Here is a 25,134-nt window from a genome sequence, read left to right as displayed (position 1 = left end):
GAAGTCGCTTTGGTTAGTCTCTCTGGAATCCAAATCGGCTGCTGTTCTCCCTGTGGGAACACACAAACAGATCCTCGACTCCAGACAATCACTGGGTCAGGACCTTTCCATTTTCCTGTTAGAATATCCTTCCAAAGTACCTTAGGCTTATGTACATTTTTTGGATACATATGCCTTTCCGCAGCACTAAGTCTTGATGAATCCAAATTTAAAAAGTTTAGAGTAAAAAGCGTTATTTTAAGTTTATCTTTGGGGGATATATACCCCTTTCCAATTCCCTCTTTTTGCTTTAATAAGTACGTTTTGATAGTTTGATGAGTTTTTTTTTTTTTTTAAACTATGCTTTGTCCCTGTGGATTGTATGGGATTCCTGTTAAGTAAAACATTAACTGATTTTTCTTCAGGGATGATGTTCCAAAATATCCTATATGCATCCTTTGGAAATTTAAACATCCTTTTAAATTCAAGTCTTCCAAAAGCATTTTGCCTTAGTTTTTAGAATTACTTTAGTCCTTTTAATTTTTTGATGTGGTTTTAAACCAATTTCCTTCTAGTTTAACGTTTTCTAAATTGGCTCTTGTCTATAAATTTTAACACCCTCATCTGAGACTTCTAATTTCTGTACCACCAGAAATTAAAGTTGATGGGCTTTTTGAAAAAATTACTAATAATCTCCTTGTTCTTCTATTTTATCCAACATTTGACTTTAAACTTCTCTCTTCTACCTTTTTCTATCTTGAATGTCTGTATCTAATAGTTGTCTTAGCTTTTTGCATTTTCTATCTGAAATACCTTTACTTGACATTTTCAACCATTTTCTATCTTATTTCTATCTTCTAGTTTTTTTTTTAAGGTTTGTACATTCACCCTTAGTTGCTTTTTTTCCTCCTAGTTTTCTTTTGTTTCCTATTTTGTGGGTTTAAAATTGTCTTCCTACATCTTCTCTATCTTCCTACATCTTTTCTATCTTTTTTTCCCACCTTCCTGTACTTCTATCTTCAAAGTTTTCACTTCAAATTTCTAATATTCTTTCTCCAAATTGCTTTTATCCTACTAACTTCCCATTTTCATGTTTTTTTTTTAAGTAATACTTTTAAGATTAACTAGGCTTCGAATGATGCAATTTTTCCTCCATCATGAAGGCATCTTAACCACCTTCAAATTAACTTTTTAATGCCTTTTACAACTTACTTAGACATTTTACAACTTTTTACTTTACCATACAAAGATTATCTCATCTAGAAACATTTCTTTTTCTTTTAACCTTCCATATTAAAATATATTTCCACATCTTGAATCTTTTAATATCTCTTTTCTAGCCGTTAACCCTTTTTATAAATTCACATTCTGAAACAACTCTTATAAAATTTCTGATTTAGACAAATTACTCCACTTTAATAAGATGAAATACTTTCATTTTTTTTTTTATGGTACTATAATACTATAATTGAAACCCATCTGAAACTTCTTATACTCTTTGTATATAAATTACACATGATAGAATCTGAACTCTTAGTAACCTTGTTTTAGCAAAGACACAGACACAAAGCAATATTAAACTTTTTTCCATTTACCAATTTATGAAAACACACATAATGTTTAAATATATTACCTTATGGAGCTTAATACGTAAAGAGTACTTGATTTTATTTTTAGTGGTTGATGTTTCAACACTTTAGCTTTGTAAATTAATCAGATCTTTGTAGAAACCAAGATCTTAGACAAGTATAGTAAACAGAACTAGTCATCTCTTTCTTGTTGAAGAAAAATCTTTTTACAGGATACCATGATGGTCCCATTGTGATATATTCAACAACTTCTCTTTAAAAAGCCATGGACTACATTTTTGTATTGTATCAACATATGCCCTAATTGTTCTTGGTCTTACTGTGGTGCCTCCTTCCTCTAACAATTTCTCTTCCTCGGGGGTGAACAACTTCAAACCTTGAGTCAACCATTTTCCCTAGTTTGCCTGAGAAAGTTCTAAGAACAGGCAACTTGAAATAAAAACAAAATAAATCAAAACAAGAACACATTGTTTTTTGAAATGGTCACCCATTTTTTTTTGTTCTCCTTCAGGGGCGAGCAATTTCACTTACCCCCAAGCTTCAGACATTCCCCATACGGGTCGCCAAATGCTGCAGTCTGGCTGGGCACAAAATAACCGAGCCACCACAAAGCCTTGTAGATTCAAACACCAACTCTTTATTCCCGAACTCTCACCGACACTCTACACGCACTTTCTGGGAAATACACTGCCTCCACTGGGCTCCGCGCACCAATTCTCTCAGAACCCCGCGAGAACTCAACGGGAACTCCAAAGAGTGGGTGCCTGAGGCAGCAGGATACGCCCTAATCCTGGAGCTGCCCTATTCCCAGCAGGATCACCTTTCAACCCAAAATGCCATGTGTCATTCCTACTTGGCTATGGCTTTCAGCAGGGCTTAGCATAGATAGCTTTTACAATGTTGAGGTATGTTCCTATTATCCCTACTTTTTCTGGTGTTTTAAACAGGAAGGTGTGCTGTATTTTGTCAAATGCTTTTCCTGCACCTATTGAGATGATCATATGGTTCTTATCTTTAAGTCTATTGATGTGATGAATTATGTTTATTGATTTCCATATGTTAAGCCAACCTTGCATCTCTGAGATGACCCCCACTTGATCATGGTGCACTATCTTTTTAATATGTTTTTTTGCATGCGATTTTCCAGAATTTTATTGAGAATTTTTGTATCTATGTTCATCAGGGATATTGGTCTGAAATTTTCATTCCTTGATGTGTCTTTGTCTGGTTTTGGTATCAGGGTGATATTAGCCTCATAGATGAGTTTGGAAGGGTTCCCTCCTTTTCTATTTCATGTGATAATTTGAGGAGTATTGGTATTAGTTCTTCTTTGAAGGTCTTATAGACAGACCTCAGCTGAGAATCTGTCTGGTCCTGGCCTTTTCTTGGTTGGTAGGCTTTTGATGGCATCTTCTATTTCATTGCTTTAAATTGATCTGTTTAAATTGGGTATATCCTCCTGATTCAGTTTGAGTAGATCATATGTCTATAGAAATTTGTCGATGTCTTTGAGATTTTCTAATTTATTGGAGTATAAGTTTTCAAAAATAGTTTCTAATTATCTTCTGTAATTCAATAGTGTCTGTTGTGACATTTCCTTCTTTATCTTATATTTTAGTAATTTGAGTTTTCTCTCTTTTCATTACTGTGGCTGAGGGTTTATCAATTTATTTATTTTTTCAAAGAACCAACTTTTAATTTTGTCAAATTTTTCAATTGTTTCTTTTGTTTCAATTTCATTAATTTCAATTCTGATTTTAATTATTTCCTGTCTTCTACTACTTTTGGTGTTGGTTTGTTTTTCTTTTTCTAGGGCTTGAGATGTAATGTTAGGTCATTTATTTGTTGAATTTTTTCTTTTAATCAATGAGCTCAACACAGTGAACTTTTCTCTTAGTACTGCCTTCATAGTTTCCCAGAGATTTTGATATATTGTATCAGTGTTCTCATTTCCCTCTAAGAATTTATTTCTGTCTTCCCTGATGTCTTCTACTATCCATTTTCATTCAGTAGCATGTTATTTAGTCTCCAGGTGTTAGAGTAACTTCTATTTTTTATTTTGTCATTGGTTTCTAATTTCATTTCATTATGGTTTGATAGGATTCAGGATAGCATCTTTTTTTTTTTTTTTTTGCTAAGAAGTTCTTTGTGATACAACATATGCTTTATTTTAGAGAAGGATCCATATGCTGCTGAAAAGAAAGTGTATTCACTTGATGATGGATGAAATATCCTGTCTATGACTGTTAAGTCTAAATTATTGATGTATTATTGAATTTTATAGTTCTTTGTTTAGTTTTTTGTTATCCAGTGGTAACAGAGGTGTGTTAAAGTCACCCAGTATTATTGTGTTGTGGTCTATTTGATTCGTGAAATTGAGAGGGTCTGTTTGATGTATGTAGATGCTCCATTGTTGGGGGCATAAATCTTCATGATTGTTATGTCTTGTTGATTTATGGTTTCCTTAAGCAGTATGAAATGTCCTTCTTTATCCCTTCTGACTAACTTTGGCTTATAGCACACTCTATCTGATATGAGGATAGAATCCCCTGCTTATTTACAAAGTCCATGTGATTGATGTTTTTTCCCATCCTTTCACTTTCATTCTATGGATGTCTTTTCCTATGAGATCAGACTCTTGAAGGCAGTATATTGTTGGGTCTTTTTTTAAAACCAATCTGCCAGTCTGTGTCTTTTGATTGATGAATTTAGGCCATTAACATTATTGAGATATGATTTATATTACTGGTCACTTTGGTTTATTTTTGGTTTTTAACTTGACTTGATTTCTCCTTTGACTGGCTTTTCCTTTAGTGCAGTTCCTCCCTTTGCAGATTTTCATTGTTGTTTTTCATTTCCTCCTCATAGAATATTTTTCTGAACATATTCTGTAGTGCAGGCTTTCTAGTTGTAAATTCATTTAACTTTTCTTTATCATGGAAGGTTTTTATTTTGTCATCAAATCTGAAGCTTAATTTTGCTGGATATAAGATTCTTGGTTGGCATCCATTTTCTTTCACATATTGGTATATGTTGTTCCTAGATTTCCTACCTTTGAGGGTATGGATTAAGAAATCTTAGATCTGAATTGGTTTTCCCTTATATGTATAACTGATACTTTTCTCTTGCGGCCTTTAAAATTCTGTCTTTATTCTGTATGCTAAACAATTTCATTAGAATGTGCATTGGTGTGGATCTATTGTAATTTTGTACATTTGGTGTCCTGTAAACCTCTTGTATTTGATTTTCCATTTCACTCTTTAGGTTTAGGAAATTTTCTAATATTATTTCATTTAGGAGATTGTGCATTTCTTTCGTTTGTATCTCTATGCCTTCCTCTATCCCAATAATTCTTAAATTATCTTTTCAGATTATTCCATAATTCTTGGAAGTTCTGTTCATGTTTTCTTACCATCTTCATTGTGTGGTTAACTTCATTTTCAAGATTATATGTATTTTGTCTTCATTGTCTGAGGTTCTGTCTTCAAGGGGTCTAGTCTATTGGTGATGCTTTATTTTGAGTTTTTATTTGGTTTATTATTTCCTTAATTTCAAGGATTTCTGTTCGTTTTTTCCCCCCAGAATTTCTGTCTCTTTTTTGAAGTAATCTTTTGCTACCCACATTTGCTTTCTTATCTCTTTATTGAATTGATCATTTGCTGCCTGCATTTGCTCTCTTATATCATTCTTTACTTTGCAGATCATTTTAATCATGTACATTATGAACTCCTTCTCTAACACTTCTTCTACTGTGCTGTAGCATCTTGGTTTATTTGAGGGCATTTTCTTTCCTTGTTTTTTCCTGTTGTTTGTGTGTCTTCCTCTCTAACAGTATGGATCCAAGTTGTTATAATTTTGACCCCATAGACTTATGGTGTCCCTGCAGGTTTCCAGTACCTTACCCTTAAAGGGGAGAGCAATATTAACAGCATCTAGTGCAAATACTATGCACTGTTAAACACAATATCTCTATTAAGACGTTTACAGTTTTGTTGCAATAAACAGAAATGATGTATTCTATCATTGTCTACTATATAAACAGTACGTTTGCATAAGAATCTATAGATTCTAATGTTGGACAAAGAGAGAATGGCAGGTGTAGGATGAGATGTTAATGAGGTAGGGAGTGATAATATAGAGGCATTAAATCATAGGAAGCATGAAAGAGGAATCTAAAGAAGTTGGTTCTTAACAGGAGAAGAGAGAGAAAGAGACTCTGGGGAAACACATAAATGAGGCAAACATAAAGAGTGAGTTAAAAAATAAAAAGAAAAGGGAAAAATGTAAAAATAAAAGAATATACAATAAATTGTAATATACTATTTAGATATCCCAGTTCTCAGTAGACTGATGCATGAAAAGTACTTGGTTTCACAAATGTTGGGGCTTTGAGGACAGGAAAAGAAAAAAATCACTAAGGAAAATTGAACAATTGTTTCTGTTGGAGTTCAGTATCTTCCCTGCTTTCCTTATTTGATAGATGGGGTTTTCTGGAGTTTGCTGGAATCTCCACCCTCAAGATGGTGAAGGTTACTAGAGTGGGAGGGTCAGACTTGAAGGTGGAATTCCTGGGGGCAGAGTATAGCAATTCCCAGTCCCCATTGGAAGATTGCACCCCAGGACTCTCCTTTGGAATAGCTCCTTTGGGGTCCAGTTGTGTGACATGGTATCCTGGTCTTAGCCCCTTACATCATCTGTGGACCCTACAATTCCTAGTCTCAAATTTAGTGTCTAACCTGTATCTCTCCCACCCCCATACTTTAGAGTTCCCAATCAGGAATCTTTCTTTTTAGAGGTCCTGAGGGCTGAGTGCCAGGATCTCTGTGCCTGTCATGGAGACCTGTTCTGTATCAGGCAGATCAGGACCAGGCATTGAGAGCTATTGTCTGGCCTAGTAGCTACAAGCACTGGGCCGGGTTAGTGGTTAGGGGTACCTTGATATTGGGCTTCCAGATCCTGGCCATTGTTTCAAGATGAAAGCTGTTCCAAGTAAAGATGGCGATGGCGATGGTGACAGTGGAGGCAACCCAAGATGGCGGCAGAGGTGTCCCAAGATGGAGGTGACTGCTTTCAGAGATGGGGTAGTGAATGCAGACCCTGTGGTGGCATTGTCTGGCCCATTCAGAGATACAGCACTGTGCCAGGTGGTACCGTGGCAGGTGGCTGCCTCTAGGCTCTGTCTTGTGTCCCAAGGTGGAGGCTACCACATCGAGGGGGCTATGGTAGTGGCTGCAGTGTCCCAAGATCTGAATATTGCTACTTTAAAAAGTATTTAAAAATTAAGCAACTTTATTGTATGTATTGGGACCAGTAGTTATTTCATTAAAATTCATCTGTGTTCTTCATTTATGCTTACTATTTTTATTTTACTATTAAACCCAGGGCCTTATTCATGCAAGGCAAGCACTCTACCAACTAAGCTATATCCCCAGCCCTGCTTAGTATTTTTTTAAAAAATTTTTTAGTTGTTGATGGGCCTTTATTTTATTTATTTATATGTGGTGCTGAGGATCAAATCCAGTGCCTCACACAAGGTAGGCAAGTGCTCTATTGCTGAGTTACAACCCCAGTCCTTACTATTGTTTTGTATTTTTGTTATGTTTACTATTTTTTTTTTTTTGTTTTTATTCTGAAATATCTTAGGAACAAAGAAGTGAGTTTGTTCTGTCATTGTATTCTGGTGATAGGATTGAAATATAAGGTATTTTTTTGTTGTACTCTACTTTATAAAAATGTTTTAATTCATTCCTGCTTACCCAAGTTTAGTGGAATAGAAATGCATAGATCAAAGATGAGCTTTCTACATATGTATTCCAATCCTGAAGTATTGTAGCTTAGCTTAGTAGGGAGGTGAAGTGAGTTATACTAAGATTAGGGCCCTCAAATTTTTATGTTTCAGATTTTCATATTTTTATTGTTTCAGATAGAAATAAGATCTTTTTAGGGTTTCATAAACTGTTAAGAAGTCTTTCATTGAAATTTCTCAACAAGTAATTAATATTTTTAAAAATAATATCAGGTGGCCTTAGGGGTTGAAGCATAAAAAGTGTGCATTTTCTAGGTTTCTGTTTCAAGATGATAGATGTTTACAAAATTACTAATATTAATTCACAAGCACTAGAATTAGCAATTTTTAAGGATAAATATGTTGAATTATAATCACGCACAGTTTTATACTTTGTAGGCAACAAAAAATAAATATTAATAATAATATTTTTATTTAGCTACTACATTTTCTCCAAGATTGTTTTCAGACTGGAGAATTTATTTATTGAAGATTTTGGAAGGTTGTTTCTGGATAATATTGTCGATAGGTAAGCTAGTAGAGCCACTTTATGTGTGCTATTGTCATGAGAGAATTGCGTGTAATCTAATTGTTGCATATGAACTGAGAACTAATAGAAACATAGATTTAGCACAGTGGATTATATTAGGTTTGGTTACTTGTGACAAAATTTACAATGAAATAGCAGCCAATTTCTTTCTTATGGTCAAAGATTTGGAGATAGCCTCATGGCAGTTCAGTGATTAGGAATCCAGCTCCTGTTTTCTTGCTCTTTTGTCTTTTTTTTTTTGTGTGTGTGTGTACTAAGGATTGAACTCAGGGTCACTCTAAGAGTCTCACCAAATGGCCCAGGCTGCCCTTGAATTTGCAAGTCTCTTGCTTCAGCCTCCTGAGTTGCTGGGATTATAGGCATGTGCTACCATGCATAGTATCATGTCATTTTTTTGGCTTTCCATTTCACAGTATTTCCTGGTGTTGAGGGCCACAGCCTAGTAGGGGTGGCACCTGGCATTTTGCCAGAGGGAGTGGTGAGAGGTGACACCAGCGAGCCATTGAGATGATGATGGTTAAGTTAAGCTGTGTATTCAGTTGTATATAGACCTTTGCTGTCAATAGGGAGGCTCCTGCTGCCTCAGGCGCCCACTACTTTGGAGTTCCCGGTGGAGGGTGAGAGGGTTCCCTGGAAGTGTCCGTGGAGTGCTGGTGGAGTTCGGGCAATAAAGTAGTTCCTGTTTGAACCTACAAGTGCCTCCTGGGGGCTCGGTTATTTTGTACCCAGCCAGACTGCAGTATTTGTAGGAAGGAACAATGAAGAAAATCTGGGAGAGGGTTTATATCAGCTCTGTTTTTTAAAAGACTTTCTGGAAAGCTACAAAATAACTTTTGTTTAACTGCTTTAGGCCAGAACATATAGAGTCCATGTCCACTTCTAACTACAAGACAATATGACAATTATAGCCTTTTTCCCCCTGTGCTTCATATATCTAGTTAAAAATTAAGGATTATTTTGCTAAGTAGGAAAGTGAATATTTGAATTGCAACTGGCATCTTGTTTCATAGTAAATAAAGCAACCCTAGATATTAGAAATTCTCTAATTGACTGCTACTTTCCTGCTAACCTTTACCAATCCCTGGGCTCTTAGAGGACACTAAAGAACATTATACCCCCTTTTTTATAAAATTGTACCTGTGTATACATGCATGGATTTTATTAGGATTGTTTTCTCAGAAATCTATCCATGAACTGTGGCTTTTTTTTTTTTTTTTTTTTTTTTTTTAAATGAACCTACTGTTAAGATTTCCTATTAGAGTATTCCACTATAAGAGTTTTTTTTTTTTTTGAGAAAATTTTTCTGTTTATTCACTCACAAGTTGCTAGTGTGCTCTGTTATCCAGTAAATACAACAGCTTTTAAAGATTAAAGGACACCATGATAATCTATTAAGTGTACCATGTGCCTGACATGGAACTGTAAGCATTAAGTACATTATTACTTCTCTTCGTTTTATGGTGTGAAAATAATCAACCTTAGGATTTACAGCTAGTGAATGTGAATGCTGGAGCTTATATTTGAACCCAGGTCTAACATCAGTATCCTTTTTTAGTTATCATGAAATAGACACTTTACTATAAGCATTAGATACATTGAGTAGAAGGATTTTTAACGGTTTAGTTTCAAATTCTTGCTTTGATTTATATAACTAGGAGTCTCTTTGTGTCTTAGTTTTTTATTACTGCTTTGCAAAACCACTTAAATTGTTGAAGTATATGATAATGCTACTCTTCTGATTTTGTATTTTTTAAACCTATATTGCAATCAGTAAGAAACAAGGCATGTGACAAATGCCAACCAGCTATCTAAACTAAGAGCCATACAAAATGATCATATTTGAAAATGTCTTCTCAGCATTCAAATTGTATATATCATTAAAACATTCTGTGAAAACTAACATTTCATCACCTTGTAAAGTGGAACTCACTGTTGCTGTGTGTTCTTTTTTCTCCCAAGCGTGCTGTCATGGATGCAGACGGCATCACACATGTACTTGAACATAAAAGCTTTTTGCTTTAAGCTGAGATTTTTGACCCCATTGATACGTTCTCATAATTTTCTCTCTTCAGCCCCTTTATGAACTAAAAAGAGTAGAAAAGGGAAAATTATGAGTAATTATAGTATTAAATTACTATGGAAAACCATTTGAGTCCTTTAAAATTCTCTTTTCAAATCACCAGCTTCTTATATAGTAAAATTCTTACATTGACAGGTTCTAGATTATGAGCACGCATTTATTTATCAACTGATACCTCTGCCTCTTGTTTTATCAAAAACATTCTTTTCTTGCTTATTTTCACTATAGAGGCTAGATGTGACTCCAGAAGTTTTCATAATAAGCAAATAGGCAGTAGTAGGCCAGCTGCTGCTTTCTAATCTCTGGACACAAACTGTCATGAAGCAGCATTTGGTTGTTCTTTCTGTAAGTGTTGATTCTTATTTAATTCTAGGGCGATTTGACGAAACTGTTATTGAAGAGAGAAGACAGTGTGCTGAAGACCTGCTACAGTTCTCTGCCAATATTCCAGCTCTTTACAACAGTAAACAGCTTGAGGATTTTTTTAAGGTTTGATAGTCTTCTGGAATATTTTATATCATATTGAATATTTTTATTTTCTAATTTGTAGTAAATTCAAGTAGAAAATTCATTTCCTTTTGAATTTCATTGTTCACTAAAAACGTAGAAGTGAATTTCTAAATAACCATGTCTGTGGCATATCTTGCTTTTAGCATAAAGAGCTATACAATTTTTGATTGAAAGATCTTAAAAAATTGATACAAAGGGCTTAGGGATTTTCAAATTCAATCACAATTGGAATACATTAAAATTTGGTATCGTGAAACTCTTTTTCTTTTTGAGGTATATTTCAGTGGCAGACTTCTCTTTGAGATATAAAATCCTACAAGTCCATATTACATTTGTTGTAATTATGTTGGTTTGTGTAACGATATAAAAAATTAGTCTTTGCACAGTTTTAGAGAGGTAGGCCATTGCACGTAGTATTATCTGAGGTCATTGAATATTAATGTTTTGAGTTTTTTGACATAATGCTTTAATTCTGAGTTATTTATCATTTTTAATAATTATTTTCTAATATATTTTCAACTTAACCTGTGCAGGTCGTCAGTTTCTTTCACTGTTTTTACCCCCACAGTTTTCCTATTGCATTTAGTTAGCCTTTTAGAAAAAAAGCTAGGTGATGGTTTTATCATTGTTTTTTTCCTTTTTTTATTTTAGCTGAAAATATACTGGTTTGTATAAATTAAATTTCTTAGAATACATAACTATCATGATATATCAGTAGTGGGGTATTTAATTTTACTGATGCTAGTGAATCTCTACACAGGGAATGCATTTTTTATGACCTAATTTAGTTTACTGAAGAAATTTGATCTTTTGAAAGACATTGCAGACTTATACTTAGAGTAATAGAAATAGTAATAGAAAATTTTGTAATGACTAGGTGTAGTGGTGCAGACCTGTAATTCCAGCAATTTGCTGAGGCAGGAGGATCACAAGTTTGAGGCCAGCTTGGGCAACTTAGTGAAACTCTGTCTCAAAAAATGAAAGGGGGTGGGGATAAGACTCAGTGGTAGAGTGCCCCTGGGTTCAATCACCAGTATCTGAGAGAGAGAGAGAGAGAGAGAGAGAGAGAGAGAGAGAGGTAGGTAGGTTTGTATTGACTAAATTCCTTATGATTGACCTTGTTGCTTACTTTTTCATTACTCTGCAAACTAGACTGAGATCATAAATTTGGTTTCTGCTAATTCCCCAGTGCAGATCTTTGGGATAAAAGACCAAGTCAGATTGATACAGTATTTGACTCTTTGCTATTCTCTGTTATAGTTTTTTCCCCCCCACTGTCTGACAGAGAATCAGTACTTACAGAAAAAGGCTATTACTATTAAGCAAGAAGATTTTTTCTTTATAGAGGTGGTGAAAGGTATAGAATTAAAAAAATCAGTTTGGGAATTAATAGAAGTCAAATTATAGGTTCTAAACAGTTTAAATAAAAGTTTCCTGTTTGTTCCATTTCTTTTGGATTTGGAATGCCTGATTATAATTGCTTCTGGAAGAAGAATTTTTACACTTTAGGAAATGAGACCTTATTTTTAGGGTTCATGAAAAAATTGACAGTTTTAAGAGGAGTCATAGTAATTTTGGAAAATATCTTGGAACTATTTTAAGCAGTGCTGGACAGGAGCAGGATATGACAGTAGTTTTAGTCTTTTGAAATAGAGAAAATATGGTCTTTAAGGTTATTTAGCTACAAGCAAAGAAAAAAAAAAAAAAAGCTTGCCTCTTGTCTCATCCAAGAGGTCTGAGTGAGGAAGGTAGTTACAGACTAGTATAGAGTTTAGGAATGTTATCAAGTATCTAGATTTCTGGGTTTGAGTATGAAAAGCAAAGTGTCAAAAGAAACATGCTAGCTTTTACAGAAAGAATGTCTAGAGGTAGTTCTTACATCTCCTTGATCAGAACTGGGTCACATGACTATCCTTAATTTGAAGGAGATCACCGGAAGATGATTTTTAGCTTTTTGATTCTGATCATGGTTGAGGATGGGGTAGTGAGGGGAGGTTTTGGGTTAGCCAGTCTGTAGGGTATGTGCCTCAATAACATTTTTTTTCTGTTTGTAGGAACACTGATGATATCACACATAAATGACCATATAGCCACTTGTTTAGGCTGAATTTTTTTTTTTTTTTTTGGGTACCTGGGGTTGAACTCAGGGCTCTCCACCACTAAGCCACATCTCTACCCCTATTTTGTATTTTATTTAGAGACAGGGTCTCATTTTACTGAATTGGTTAGTGCCTTGCTTTTGCTGAGGCTAGCTTTGAACTCATGATCCTCCTGCCTCAGCCTCCTGAGCTGCTGGGATTATAGGTGTGTGCCACTGTGCCCAGCCTGACTTTTCTTTAAAACATTCTTAAGAGTTGAAGGAATAAAATAATGGATCTGTGTATTACTCCTCATTTACCTTCAAAAATTAATAGTATAGGGGCTAAGGCTGCAGCTCCGTGGCAGAGCAATTGCCTAGTGCGTGTGAGTCACTGGGTTCGATCCTCAGCACCACATAAAAATAAACAAATTAAATAAATGTATGCTGTCCATCTACAACTACATAAATTATAAATTATATAATTTATAATTTAAAAAATGTTACCAGACATTAAAAAATTTAACAGTATATTGCTAATCTTGTTTGACTTATGTTTTTCCATCACAAATTTTTTAATGGTTATTTATTATAGCGTTATTGACGTAACTTAAAATTTACCAGTTATAATAAGTATGCAATGAATGCACTGACTTTCGATTACAGACATGTGGAGCTATTGCCACCGATCAGTTTTAGATCATTTCCATTACATCAAAGAAGTTTCCCCGTGTCTTCTTGCCAGTGTTTCCCTTTCCCATTCCCAGCCCTGCACAGCCACTGTTTCTGTTTATAGATTTGCCTTTTTTCAATGTTTCAGATACATTGAATCATATGATAAGTAGTCTTTTGTTCTAGTTCCTTTCACTTAGCATGTTTTTGAGCTTCATCCATGTTATATCTTGTATCACTATGTCATTCTGTATATTATTCACTGTATATTGCTGGATAGTTTTCTGTTAGTAGTTTCCCTCTTATTAGTTCCAAGCTGCTTTATGGATGCTTGAAACTGTGGGAGTACCAAACTATAAGCTATGTTTTTTCTTGTTTATACCTATAAAGTTCAATTTATGAGTTAGGCAATAAATGATTAGCAACAATAATAATAAAATACAAAAATTATAGCAATATCCTATGATAAAAGTTGTTAAAACTTATGAATTGTTTATTTCTAGATTTTTTTCATAAAATATTTTCAATCTGCACTTGATAGTAGATGCAAAGCAAAGTTGTAGGTAAGGAGGGACTTCTGTATATGGATTATACCATATCTTGTTTATTTGTTGACAAGTTGATGGACATTGAGTTATTCTAGCATTTGGCTCTTAAAACTTAGGTTACTGTGAACATTTATGTACATATCTTTGTGTGGATATATGTTTTCATTTTACTTGGGTAGATTGTGAGGACTGGAATTTCTGAATCTTAAGTTTATGTATTAAAGAAACAGCCAAACTGTTTCCTGAATTAACTTACCATTTATATACCCCAACAATGTGTGGAAGTCCTAGTTCTCTTACAACCTCACCAATACTTGGTATTGTCTGATTTTGCTTTCCTAATGGTGTAACGATGTTTAATGTTTTCCTGTGCTTATTCATATAACTTCTTTGGTGAAATGTCTGTTAAAAATGTGCTTGTTTTTTGATTGAGTGGCTCTGAATATATTCTGGATAAAAGTCTTCTATTAGATATAGGATACAATCCTCAGAACAGTACGGTATTATTATCCCTGTCCGATATGGGACTTATAAATATTTTCTTTGAATCTGTGGCTTTGTCTTTTCATTTTCTTAATGGGTGCTATTTGAAGAATAAAAACTTCCAGTTTTTAATAAAGTATAACTTATCAGGTTTTCCATTTTTCATGGATTATGCTATTTTTGGCATTTCTAGAGCTTTTTGATTTACCCAAGGCTATGAAGATTTCCTCCCTAGATGGTTTAGTTTTACATTTAGGTCTGTGATCTGTTTTCAGTTAATTTTTATGTATGGATTAAAGCAACAGTGTAAATTCATCTTTTGGGACATGAGAACTAATAGTCTTGGCACCATTTATTGAAAAGATTCCTTTCTCCAGTGAATTGACACTATTATTGAAAATAAATTGACTGTAAATGTGATGGCTTATTTTTGGACTGTTGATATGTCCTATTAATTTGTGCTTATTCTTATGCTAGGACCATACTGCTTAGATTACTATAGCTTTATAGGTTTTGAAGTCAGATAATATAAGTTTGCCTACTTTTTGCCCAAATTGTTATGGAAATTTTGAGTCTGTTGAATTTACATAAAAAAGTTTGGCATCAGCTTGTTCATATGAACAAAAATTTTCATAAAATTTAATTTGAAAGTACATTAACTTTGTAGTTCAATTTGTGGAGAATTATCATCTTGACTATTCTAATCCATGAACATGAAATGACTCTCCATTTATTCATATGTTTTTAATGTCTCTCAGTAGTATTTTTTAATTTTCAAGGTATAAGTCTGGTATTTCTTGTGTTACTTTTATTACTCAGCTTCTTATTCTTGGAATCTAGTAGTGAATGGAATTCACTTAGTATAATGCTTTAAAGATTCATCTGTGTTGTAGCATAGTACTTTATTTTTTTTTATGCCTGTATGATATTCATTCATATGGTTATGGATATGCCACTTTAGGTTTGTTTTTGTTTACTAGTTAAAATTTAGATTCTGTACATTTTGGCTATTTATGAATAATGTTATTACGAATATCAGTGTATAGTTTTTATGTGGATTATGAAAATTTTGTTTATCTTAGGCCTGGGAGGAGCAGAATTGTTGTGGGAAGATTTTTAATTTTAATTTAATTTATTTACTTATTCTTTGTTCTGATTTTTTTTTCTTCTTTTTGTGTCAGCATTGGTAATATGTCTTTCTAGGAATTTTCACCAAAATTATATAATTTGTTGGCATAAAGTTGTTCACAGAATTCTCATAAAACATTTTTAATTTTTAAAGTCTGATCTTATTTATTGCTCTTAAAAAGCCTTATTATTTATTTATTTATTTATTTTTTACTTAACTCAAATTTAGAAGTAGGAGCTCTCAGAGAGGACAACCTGTGTTTCTTTTCAGTCTGTTGCTGGCATTTTTCTTTGGCCTTCATTTTCTTGGCAAGTTTAGCATATTGTGCAGCTTCTTGTTTTCTTTAGTGGGCCAGTTTTTCAGAGCAATGTACTAGTGTTTGTCCTGCAGGACATGTGGAGGAATAAGATACTTAATCTTAGGGGGCTTGTCTTCTTTATTAAAGGACTTTCTTAAAACTATTAGCTGTCAGGAGCTGTGACACAGAAGTGAGCATGGACCCTTAGTCTTGAGTGACAGGTGTGAGAATCTTTTCAGCTGCTCCAGGAAACAGGTGGATCTCACCTTTGCTCAGTAGGAGAATGAAGCTCTGGGAGTGGGTGTCACCCAGTGAGACTGGGCTGCACCCCCTGAAACTCAATCCCTTTGCCTCATTTGGGAAGAACTTTCTTAAGTGTCTTCCCCTCAATAAATAGGGTCTCAGGTGTGCTGTCTCTTTTTCTTTCCAACAGACCCTTAAGGTTGAGAGCAGTCTCTGATTCCTGAAAGCAAAAGGTATTTCTGAATGTTTCTTTTGTCGTCTTCTAGGTTATTGGTGCAGCCAGCTCTTGTGAACCAGGTTGTCAGCCCAGCTACCTGGTAATAATTGGCAGACATTGTCTTTTCTAGAGAGATCATATAGTTTGGGGATTTTCCTCATTTTGTGCCTCAGGTGATGAGGCACTGTAGTATCTGTCAGCCTTTGGCAGTATCGTTAACCAAGTTGAGAATGAATACATTGACATCCACAATGCCCGGATTTATGCTTGCTTTCTCCAGTTCTCTGTGGTCGATAGCAGAAATGCCCCCTACTCAATAGCAGATGGATGTAGTTGGGGATCAAGACACCCTATTTCATGGGGAGACCTTGTTTGTCATTTCTACTACTGAGACAGACCACATAACACTTCTATTATCCCAGAATGTGAGCAGCAACCTCTGTGGCATATTTTCCTTATAAAAAACATAAAGTTTGAGCTCATCATCCATGTTAATGTGTTTCTGGCGGCCAGTGGCTGGGAAGGCAATAATGGAGCTTCATCCTGAAGCAGCTGATCACTGCCACAAAAAAAGAGCAATGTTTCTGATTTTTATAGGTGTTAGTGATGTCTCCTCTTTCATTATCCTTTTGGTAATTTTGTATCTTGTCTGTTTTTTTTCTGGGTCATCTTAGCTAAAAATTTGCAGTTTTTGTTGATCTTTTCAGAGGAACAACTTTTGATTCAGTTTTTGTTTATTGATTTTGTTTTCTATTTCATTTTGTTAAATTTTGCTCTAAACTTTCCTTCCTTTTACTTGCTTTGGAATTATTTTGCTGTTTATCTAATTCCTTGAAGTGAAAACTTAAGTTATTGGTTTGAGAATGTTCTTGTCTAATATAGGATTTACAGCAATAAATGTCCCTGAGCACTGTTTGAGCCTCAACCCATAAATTTCTCTTTTTTTAATTTTTTTTTTTATTCAGCCTATTGTATATCCTGTTGTGTAATTTCTCTGTTGACCCATTGGTCATTTAGAAATTGATTCTTTAATTTCTAAATATTTGATGATTTTCTGAAGTTTCTTTTATTGTTGGTTTCTAATTTTGTTTAATTATGATTAGAGAATGTATTTTGTGTCATTTCAGTTCTTTCAAATTTAGGGAGACTTGGTTTATTCACTAGCATATGCTATGTCCTTGAGAATATTCTATGGGTACTTAAAAGGGATACATATTTTGTTGTCAGGTGAAATTTTTCTAACTAGATAAAGACAGTTCTTTTTGCTGTGCTAGAGAGCTAATGGGGTCTGTATTTCGCTGGGAATTTACTCTCTTGGTAGTAGTGTTTGGGACATAGAACTTGCTGGTGGGAGGCAGAAAGAAGGATGTTGAGGAGCAGAAGGATTACTGTTTTAATTATTTATAATGTCTTAAGTATCATAAGTCATTTTATCTGTGATTGCAGCCTTTGGTCCATAAAGTCACTGCACAGAATCGCGCCACCACTTCTTGTCTGATCATAGCATTCTCTAGTTGCATGTTGAGGAAGTGAAAATATCTTTTGAGGTCTGAATTTGCAAATCTAGATATTTGATTAAAATGATGGTCACACTGAGAAATCAATCTTATATTTGTTTTTATGTCTTAAAAAAACTCTCTCTTCACTAGAAATATCTTAAATTTTTTTACTTTTACCTAAGTTACATGTGAGTCTCAAACCTGAATGGCTTCTCAGATCACTTGAGATGTTGTATAATATGTTGTAGTTTAAATTTGATAAAATTCAATGACTTCCTGATGCATTTCATCATTTATCACTAATTAAAATTACCGTCCTTAAGAAAAAATATTCTTAAGCTGGTGAGTTTTTTCTTCTTGTGCATTTTCACACCTCAGGTTTTTCTATTATTAACATCTTGCATTGGTGTGGTACATTTATATAATTGATGAACCAATATTGATATACTTAGTGATTTTTGGAATGTAATTGTGAACTAGTTTAATAGATTAATAGCGCCTATATTTCTTATATATACTCAGTCAAAATAACTAATAAATACTACCATTTTAAAATGTTTTTAATGACAAGAAAACAATTACTCTGATCTTTTTAGGGTGGAATAATTAATGATGGTTCTGAATTAATTGGTCCTGCTGAAGCTCACTCAGACTCCCTCATTGATACCTTTCCTGAGTATAGTACAGAAGGTAAGAGACTTTAATTTTTTTTTTTTTTTGCATTTAGAGGTTTTTCTTGTAGAAGACTGTAAATCATATCTATATATTAAAAAATAGATGTATTTAGGAATTTGAGGGGATTTTACTGATTTTTTTATATAATTTTTTTTATATTTAATTGTCTCTGATATTGAGTGTGTTGGTATTGGGTTGTTAGTATCTCACATTTAATTAGAAGTTTTTTTCTTAGTGATTTATAAAATAGTGATTTATCCTCAAATTAATGGCATCTTAAATTTGATGAAATGGTATATTGTGTAGTTTAGTGTTTAGTAAGGCATTCTTATATACTAGACAGTATAATTTGTGGTATAAGAATGCTTTACTAAAGTTTACTTAGCAGTATCTTACTTTTAGACAATTTCAAGGCTGGCTTTAAAAATTTACTTATTTTAATTGCCTAAAAAGAATAAGACTAAGGTAGTTTCAATCTTTTTGATATGTTTTCTAGTAACATGAGTCTAAACCAAAGCAATATTTGTACTTTTAATCACTTTAATTCAAGAATGTTTACTCTTTAGTTTGTTTCCTTTATTAAGCCATACTTGAATTTATATGGAAATTTTAATACATACATTTTAGCTTTTGGATTTCTGTAACTAGTTTTTTTTTTTTCAAGGAAGATAATGGAATTAAAAAGAAAATGGGGGGCACTGGGGTTGTGGCTCAGTGGTAGAGTGCTTGCCTAGCATGCACGAGGCACTGGGTTTGATCCTCAGCACCATGTAAATGTTAAATAAAGATATTGTGTCCACTGAAAACTTAAGAATAAATATATTTTTAAAATATTTATTTTTTAGTTGTAGTTGGATACCATATCATTAATTAACTTATTTTTATGTGGTGCTGAGGATCGAACCCAAGGCTTCGTCTGTGCTAGGCGAGTGCTTCTACCACTGAGCCACAACCCCAATCCCTTAAGAATAAATATTAAAAAAAAAGAAAGAAAGAAAGATAGGGGACAGGTGGGGGTAGGTTTTTAAAAATAGAGTTAATGAGGTGTAGCTTAGATTTAGTTTATTAAAGGTAAGATAATAGAGTAATATTTCTTGATCTCTTTCATGAGTTGAGTTTGTGGTGGAGGATGATGCTTTATGACTGTCATATAGGAGGTAGTTGCAGTCTCACTACTGTAGTGCTGGGTTTGTGAGGCTATGCATTGATGTCAGCCACATTGACGTATCTATTACAGGATATTTGTCTCTTGATTTGTAAGAGCAGATATGTTCCTATCAGTTATGTGGGATAATGTACTTACTTTTTTTATTCTTTTGATGCTACCATTTGAGAAGTGGTTAGCTTTTATTCTTACCTTGTGCCTCCCATTGACTTAAAAGTAAAGTCCATTTATGTAAACCTTCTGTTTACATTTTTCTGTTTACATGTATGGAGGCCATGTGCATTACACAGGCTTCTAGGGCTCTCCATTTAGCCCTCAGTATCTTTGACTTCATCTTGGTTTTGCCAGAGTTATAGACAAACATTGTTGACAGTAATTTTTCTCCACAACCTGTCATGCTTTTTAGAAAAAAAAAAAAAATCTATTCTCCATGACCTGGTAGACACAGACCCTTTGCAAAGATTTGAAAAAAGTCTAGCCCTTGCTTGGGATGCTAGTGTGATCCTAATTCTAGAACTGGTTTCCTTGGAAGGTGACTTCTCTGGGATAACCTTATCATTCTGTTGCCTCAGATTCCTCACTCATCAGGAAGAGGAGTAGATTTTTTCACCTGCAAAATATACTGATTCTTTATGATGTCCAATATCAAACAAGTAGGAAAGTTAGAAAGATTTGAAGTTACATATTTATTAATGAGGAGTGTTGTTCTTGAACATGTAGACTGTTTCTTTCCTCTCTTTTAATTTTTTTTTACACAAGAATCAAAGGTTGTGTGATATGGGAGTGATTATGTTCTTTTGATAGCCTTTGTTAACTAGATGGGAGTCTACCATGATGAGGAAAGGGTATTAGGAGTCTATTTTAGTTTAAGGTAGTCATAATGGGAGCAGTGCAACGATCTTTTTGTTCATTTTTGTAGTCTGGGAGAGAAGGAGGGGGAGGAGCATTATTATTAGGAATAATTTTTCTTGGGATGGTGTGCTAAATATTGAGACTGTTCAAGTGAACAGGTGGTTGTATTAATGCTAAAGGAGAGATAAACTAAAGCTAGGGTGAACCTACAATTTATTGTTCAAATTGAGATACTTCTGAGAATTAAAGCCAGTGCTGTGTTAGTAATTACACCAAGACCACAGGCATAACACAGGACTACCCCATAACCCTCCCAACGCACTTGTTTTAGAGTTTACCTCTAAATTTTCAAAAAGATGTATTTTCTTTGGAAGGATTTATTTCTTAGGAATGTGTAATTCCTTTTATGAGAGAAATGGGGACAACATTTTTGTTAAAAACACAGAAAAAGACTTATGCACCTAAAACTAATATTGACATTTTATCCTGTCACCAAAGTTTAGTTTTTCAACTGCAGTGGTTCATGAGACCGAAGAGCATGAAATTGGAAATGCTGTTAATGCTAATGTCTCCTTCCCCCTCCCCTTTAAAAGCCTTTTTGTCTGGCTCATTAATCCTGATGAACAAGACACCTAAGTTGACAAATACAGATAGATAGCATTGTCAAACAGCTTACAAATTCATTGTTATTTCAGAGGGAAAATGAGTAGTAAATATCATGAGATTGTCTGATATAATAGGAAAGTGGAAGATTTACTTTGTAAAAAGTCTGGAAAATACAGAGACAGGAAAGGGCATTCAGTAGCAACAGAGCAAGAAAGGTGACATCCAACCAAGCCCCATAGGTATGCAGTGAAATGGAGGATCGGAAAGATATCCTATTGACAAATGCTTGTAGTTTGCATTTAGAGTCGAAATGTGAGATGATTTACTCCGTAACAGTTCCTTTGAGTATAGTATTTCAAATGATGTCTTAAAAATGGATTGTCATTTTACATACTTAAGAATTTGTTTCTTGGTGGAATAAGCCAGAGGGGTAAATCTTAATACAGCCTGCTCTTTTCAAGATTGTTTAATTGCAGTTAGAAATACAAGACATAGCAGTTTGTTTTCTGTTGCTGTAACAATATACCAGAGACTGGGTACTTTATAAAGAAGTGAGGCTTATTTTGTTTATGGTTTTGGAAGCTGAAATACCAAGGTTGGGCAGCACATTTGTTCAGCCTCTGGTAAATGCCCTCATGGCTATGTCATAACGTGGTGGAAAAGCCTAAAGGAGGGGAAACAGCTTCATGCAGAGGTAATCATATGGTGAGACAGGAACCCAGAGACTGGGGAGGGGCCAGTCTAGTTCTTTTTACAACAACTCACTTGGTAATTAATTGGGGTCCCATGAGACCTACATTAATTTATTCTGAGGATGATGTCCCCATTGACTTCATTACCTCTCATTAAGTCCTTTTAACTGTTATATCACCTAACACTGTCACACTGAGGACCAAGCTTCCAGCTCACACGCTTTTTGGGACAAGCTATATATAAATCATGCCACATAGCAAGTTTATCACATTAACAATGCAATCAACAAATCCTAATTTGCTATGGAATCAAAGTAGTGATGGAAACATGAAAATCTGGGGTATATCCTTTTGTGTAAAAATTACAGTTGTTTTATAGTACAGTAGAATAGAGAAACCTCTTTGAGATGTCATGAAATCAATAACTTTGTGATAAGTTGGCAACTGTATTTTATTTAGCATGAGGCTGAACATTATGAAATTATTCTGTAGATTTTTAGACAAAAGGTTGACATTGTTTTGCATTTTTAAAAAGAAATGTTGGTTATTCTTTATCTCCTTTGTCCAAAGCAATTAAACTATATTTTCTCAAAGATGAGAGGAGATATAATTGATAGTTAACATTTTATTTCCATTTTAGGCTTCTGTGTTTTATTTGAATTAAACTTAGCTATGAAATTACTGTGACATTTGTGGAAACCTGCCCAGATGGTGCATGGGAACTGAGCATCTTGACATGTTTCTCTCATCTGTTGGCCTGTTTGAAGGATGCAGGTGGCTTTACTGCCATGCTGCCCTTGATATTGGTGCCTTTGATGTTGGTTTAGTCTCATCTGGTAACCTGTGTCATTTCCTCTTCCTAATACATTACTTGACTTCCTTTGCAGTTTTAGGAGGGATGTTATCCAGCTTCATGCAGCAAATAAGGGAAAATAATTAGGTGATCATAACCACAAGCAGAATATGAGAGATTGGCTTATTATATGTAGCAGATCTTAAGATTTTTTTTTTTTTTTTTTGGTGGTGCTGGGGATCGAACCCAGGGCCTTGTGCATGCAAGGCATGCACTCTATCAACTGAGCTATATCCCCCAGCCCAGATCTTATGATTTTTAGATGTGCCTTGTAATAGCAAAATCTACCAGTTTTTTTAGGGGGGAGTTCAGTGGGGAGGATGTCTGTGAATTATGAATTAAGAACTCACAAGTACTCATTGTAACACTGATGGAGATAAGAAATGATCTATTAAGCAGTCTTAAACCATCCATTTACTTATTTATTTGTTTGGTGCTGAGAATTGAGCTCAGGAGTACTATACCATTTCCTAACCCTTTTTGCTTTCTTTTTTCAGACAGGGTCTTGGCTAAGTTGCATAGGGTTACTAAATTTGCTAAGGCTGGCCTTGAACTTGCAATCTTCCTGTCTTAATCTCTTGAATCACGATTATAGGCATACATCATGGTACCCAGCTAACCAGCCATTTTAGATTAAATGAGGTATAGAATATATTATATATATATATATATATATATATATATATATATATATACATACACACACACACACACACACACACACACACACATATATTATATATAATATATTGCAGATATTTTTGGAGGATAGCATATATTGCTAATTTTTATAAGGGTTTCCCTAAAATGACATTTAGCTCAAGATTTATGTGTTTATTTGATGAAAAGGCAATTCTTTTCTATATGTAGACAAGCACAAAGATTGTGGTTAAACTGTTATACTGAAGTGTTGATTATAATTAAAATATTGGAGGACTAATTGGGGAAAGTGTTTCAGTCAGCTTTTTTGCTGTTGTGACCAAAAGACCTGACAAGAATAGTTTTAAAAGGAAAAGTTTATTTTGGGGCTCACAGACAGCTGACTCCATTCACATTAGTTCACAGACAGCTGACTCCATTCCTTGGGGCTGAAGTAAGGCAGGCATCATGGTGGAAGAGAGTGGCAGAGGAAAACAGCTAGGAACAGGGCACCTGGAAGGGGGTTAGGGAGAGAGAAGAAGAGAGGAGAGGAGAAGAGAGGGAGAGGATGGGTATAAAAGGCATGCCCCCAGGGATCTACTTCCTCTAGCCTCACCCTGTCTGCCTTCATTTACCATTCAGTTAATCCCTGTGTGGGAATTAATTAACTTTTTGGATTAAAGCTCTCATAACCCAATCATTTCACCTCTAATCCTTCTTGTATTGTCTCATACATAAGCTTTTGGGGGACACCTCACATCTAAACTGTAACATTTCCACCACAGGCCCCCAAAAGCTCTTGCTTATTACACATTGCAAAGTGTATTTAATCCATTTTCAAGAGTATCCATCACATTAGCATTGCCCAAAAGTCCAACTCTAAAGTCTCCTTGGAGACTTAAAGCAAACTCTCATTGTGAGCTAAATCAAAAGCAGGTTATACATGTATCCAGTAAATAAAGGTACAAAATAAACATTTCCATTCTACCAGGGAGAAATAGGGACATAGAAAGAAGGGGTGGGATCAAAACAAGACTGAAATCCAGCTGGCGAACAAGTCCAGTTCCATGTCTGGCATCTGCTGGCATCTGCTGGTATCTGCTGGCATTGTGTGTTCTCTCCAAAGGGCTTGTGTAGCTCCGCCCCTGTGGCTTTGCTGGTTGCAGCCTACATGGCTTCCCTGTTGGTTTGTCTGTGCTCAATCCCTGCAGCTTTCGTTGGCAGATATTCCCCAGTACTGTCATTTCTTAATCTTGGGGGTCTCCCTGCAGCTTTATCTTTCTTCTCACATCTAATGTATCACCCTATCAGGAGCTGCCCGCAGGAACTCCCACCCTGCTGTACTTTGTCTGGCTTCCCAGGCCTGCCTTTGAAATCTCAGTGGAAGCCTCCATGACCCCCTAACTCTAGCATCCCGCCCTCCTGCAGAACCAGTACTACCTGGTTGATACCAGGTCTTCTGCCACCTCAGCAGTAGCCAAACCTCTTAGAACCTTGGCTGCCGCAGCCTCTGATTGCCTTTCTGGCTGAGCATGGTGAAACATCTTCCTAGGCCCTCCTGAGTAAGTAGGGTGCCCTCATGGTCTTTTCTCAAAGGAATTTTTACTTTTATACCCTTTATCCTGAGATGGGTATGGTCTTGCCAGTTCCTGAGATGCCCTCAAGCCATGTCTCCTATTGTTTCTGGTCAAAGTATTTATCTTTTCTTTAGTGGCTGTAATGTCTGTAACTACCACATATCCCTTAGCACTAGTTTTACTGGCAGTTTTCTGACCAAAGTGAAGCTTTTTCAAATCTTCATGCTCCCAGTTATCACGGTAAATTTGGCTAAATGGTAACGGCAATAATCATGCCACCAACTGAATGCTATGATGCCTAGACATTTTCCCCACCAAATTAAGAATTCCATGGCATTTAAAATCAGCTTCAAAGAAAGTCTCAGAACATGGGCAAAATACTTCTTAGCCAGAACGTAATACGAATAGCCTCTGGT

The 25,134-nt window shown here is 34.9% G+C and overlaps 1 protein-coding gene across 2 annotated transcripts in view; it reads left to right on the top strand.

The window, feature by feature from the left end:
- Rps6kc1 (ribosomal protein S6 kinase C1) overlaps window positions 1-25,134 on the top strand; it is a 196,616-nt gene that overhangs the window by 39,626 nt on the left and 131,856 nt on the right. For both annotated transcript variants that reach the window (XM_076831739.1, XM_076831738.1), the window contains exons 4-5: window positions 10,357-10,472; window positions 18,256-18,349. In XM_076831739.1, the coding sequence (XP_076687854.1) occupies window positions 10,357-10,472; window positions 18,256-18,349 (210 nt within the window). The remainder of the gene's footprint in view (window positions 1-10,356; window positions 10,473-18,255; window positions 18,350-25,134) is intronic.

The sequence above is a fragment of the Callospermophilus lateralis genome, chromosome 13 (assembly GCF_048772815.1).
Source record: "Callospermophilus lateralis isolate mCalLat2 chromosome 13, mCalLat2.hap1, whole genome shotgun sequence".
NCBI classification, from domain to species: Eukaryota; Metazoa; Chordata; class Mammalia; order Rodentia; family Sciuridae; genus Callospermophilus; species Callospermophilus lateralis.
Note: the sequence above shows the minus strand (reverse complement) of the source record. Positions and strands in the feature narration are given on the sequence as shown.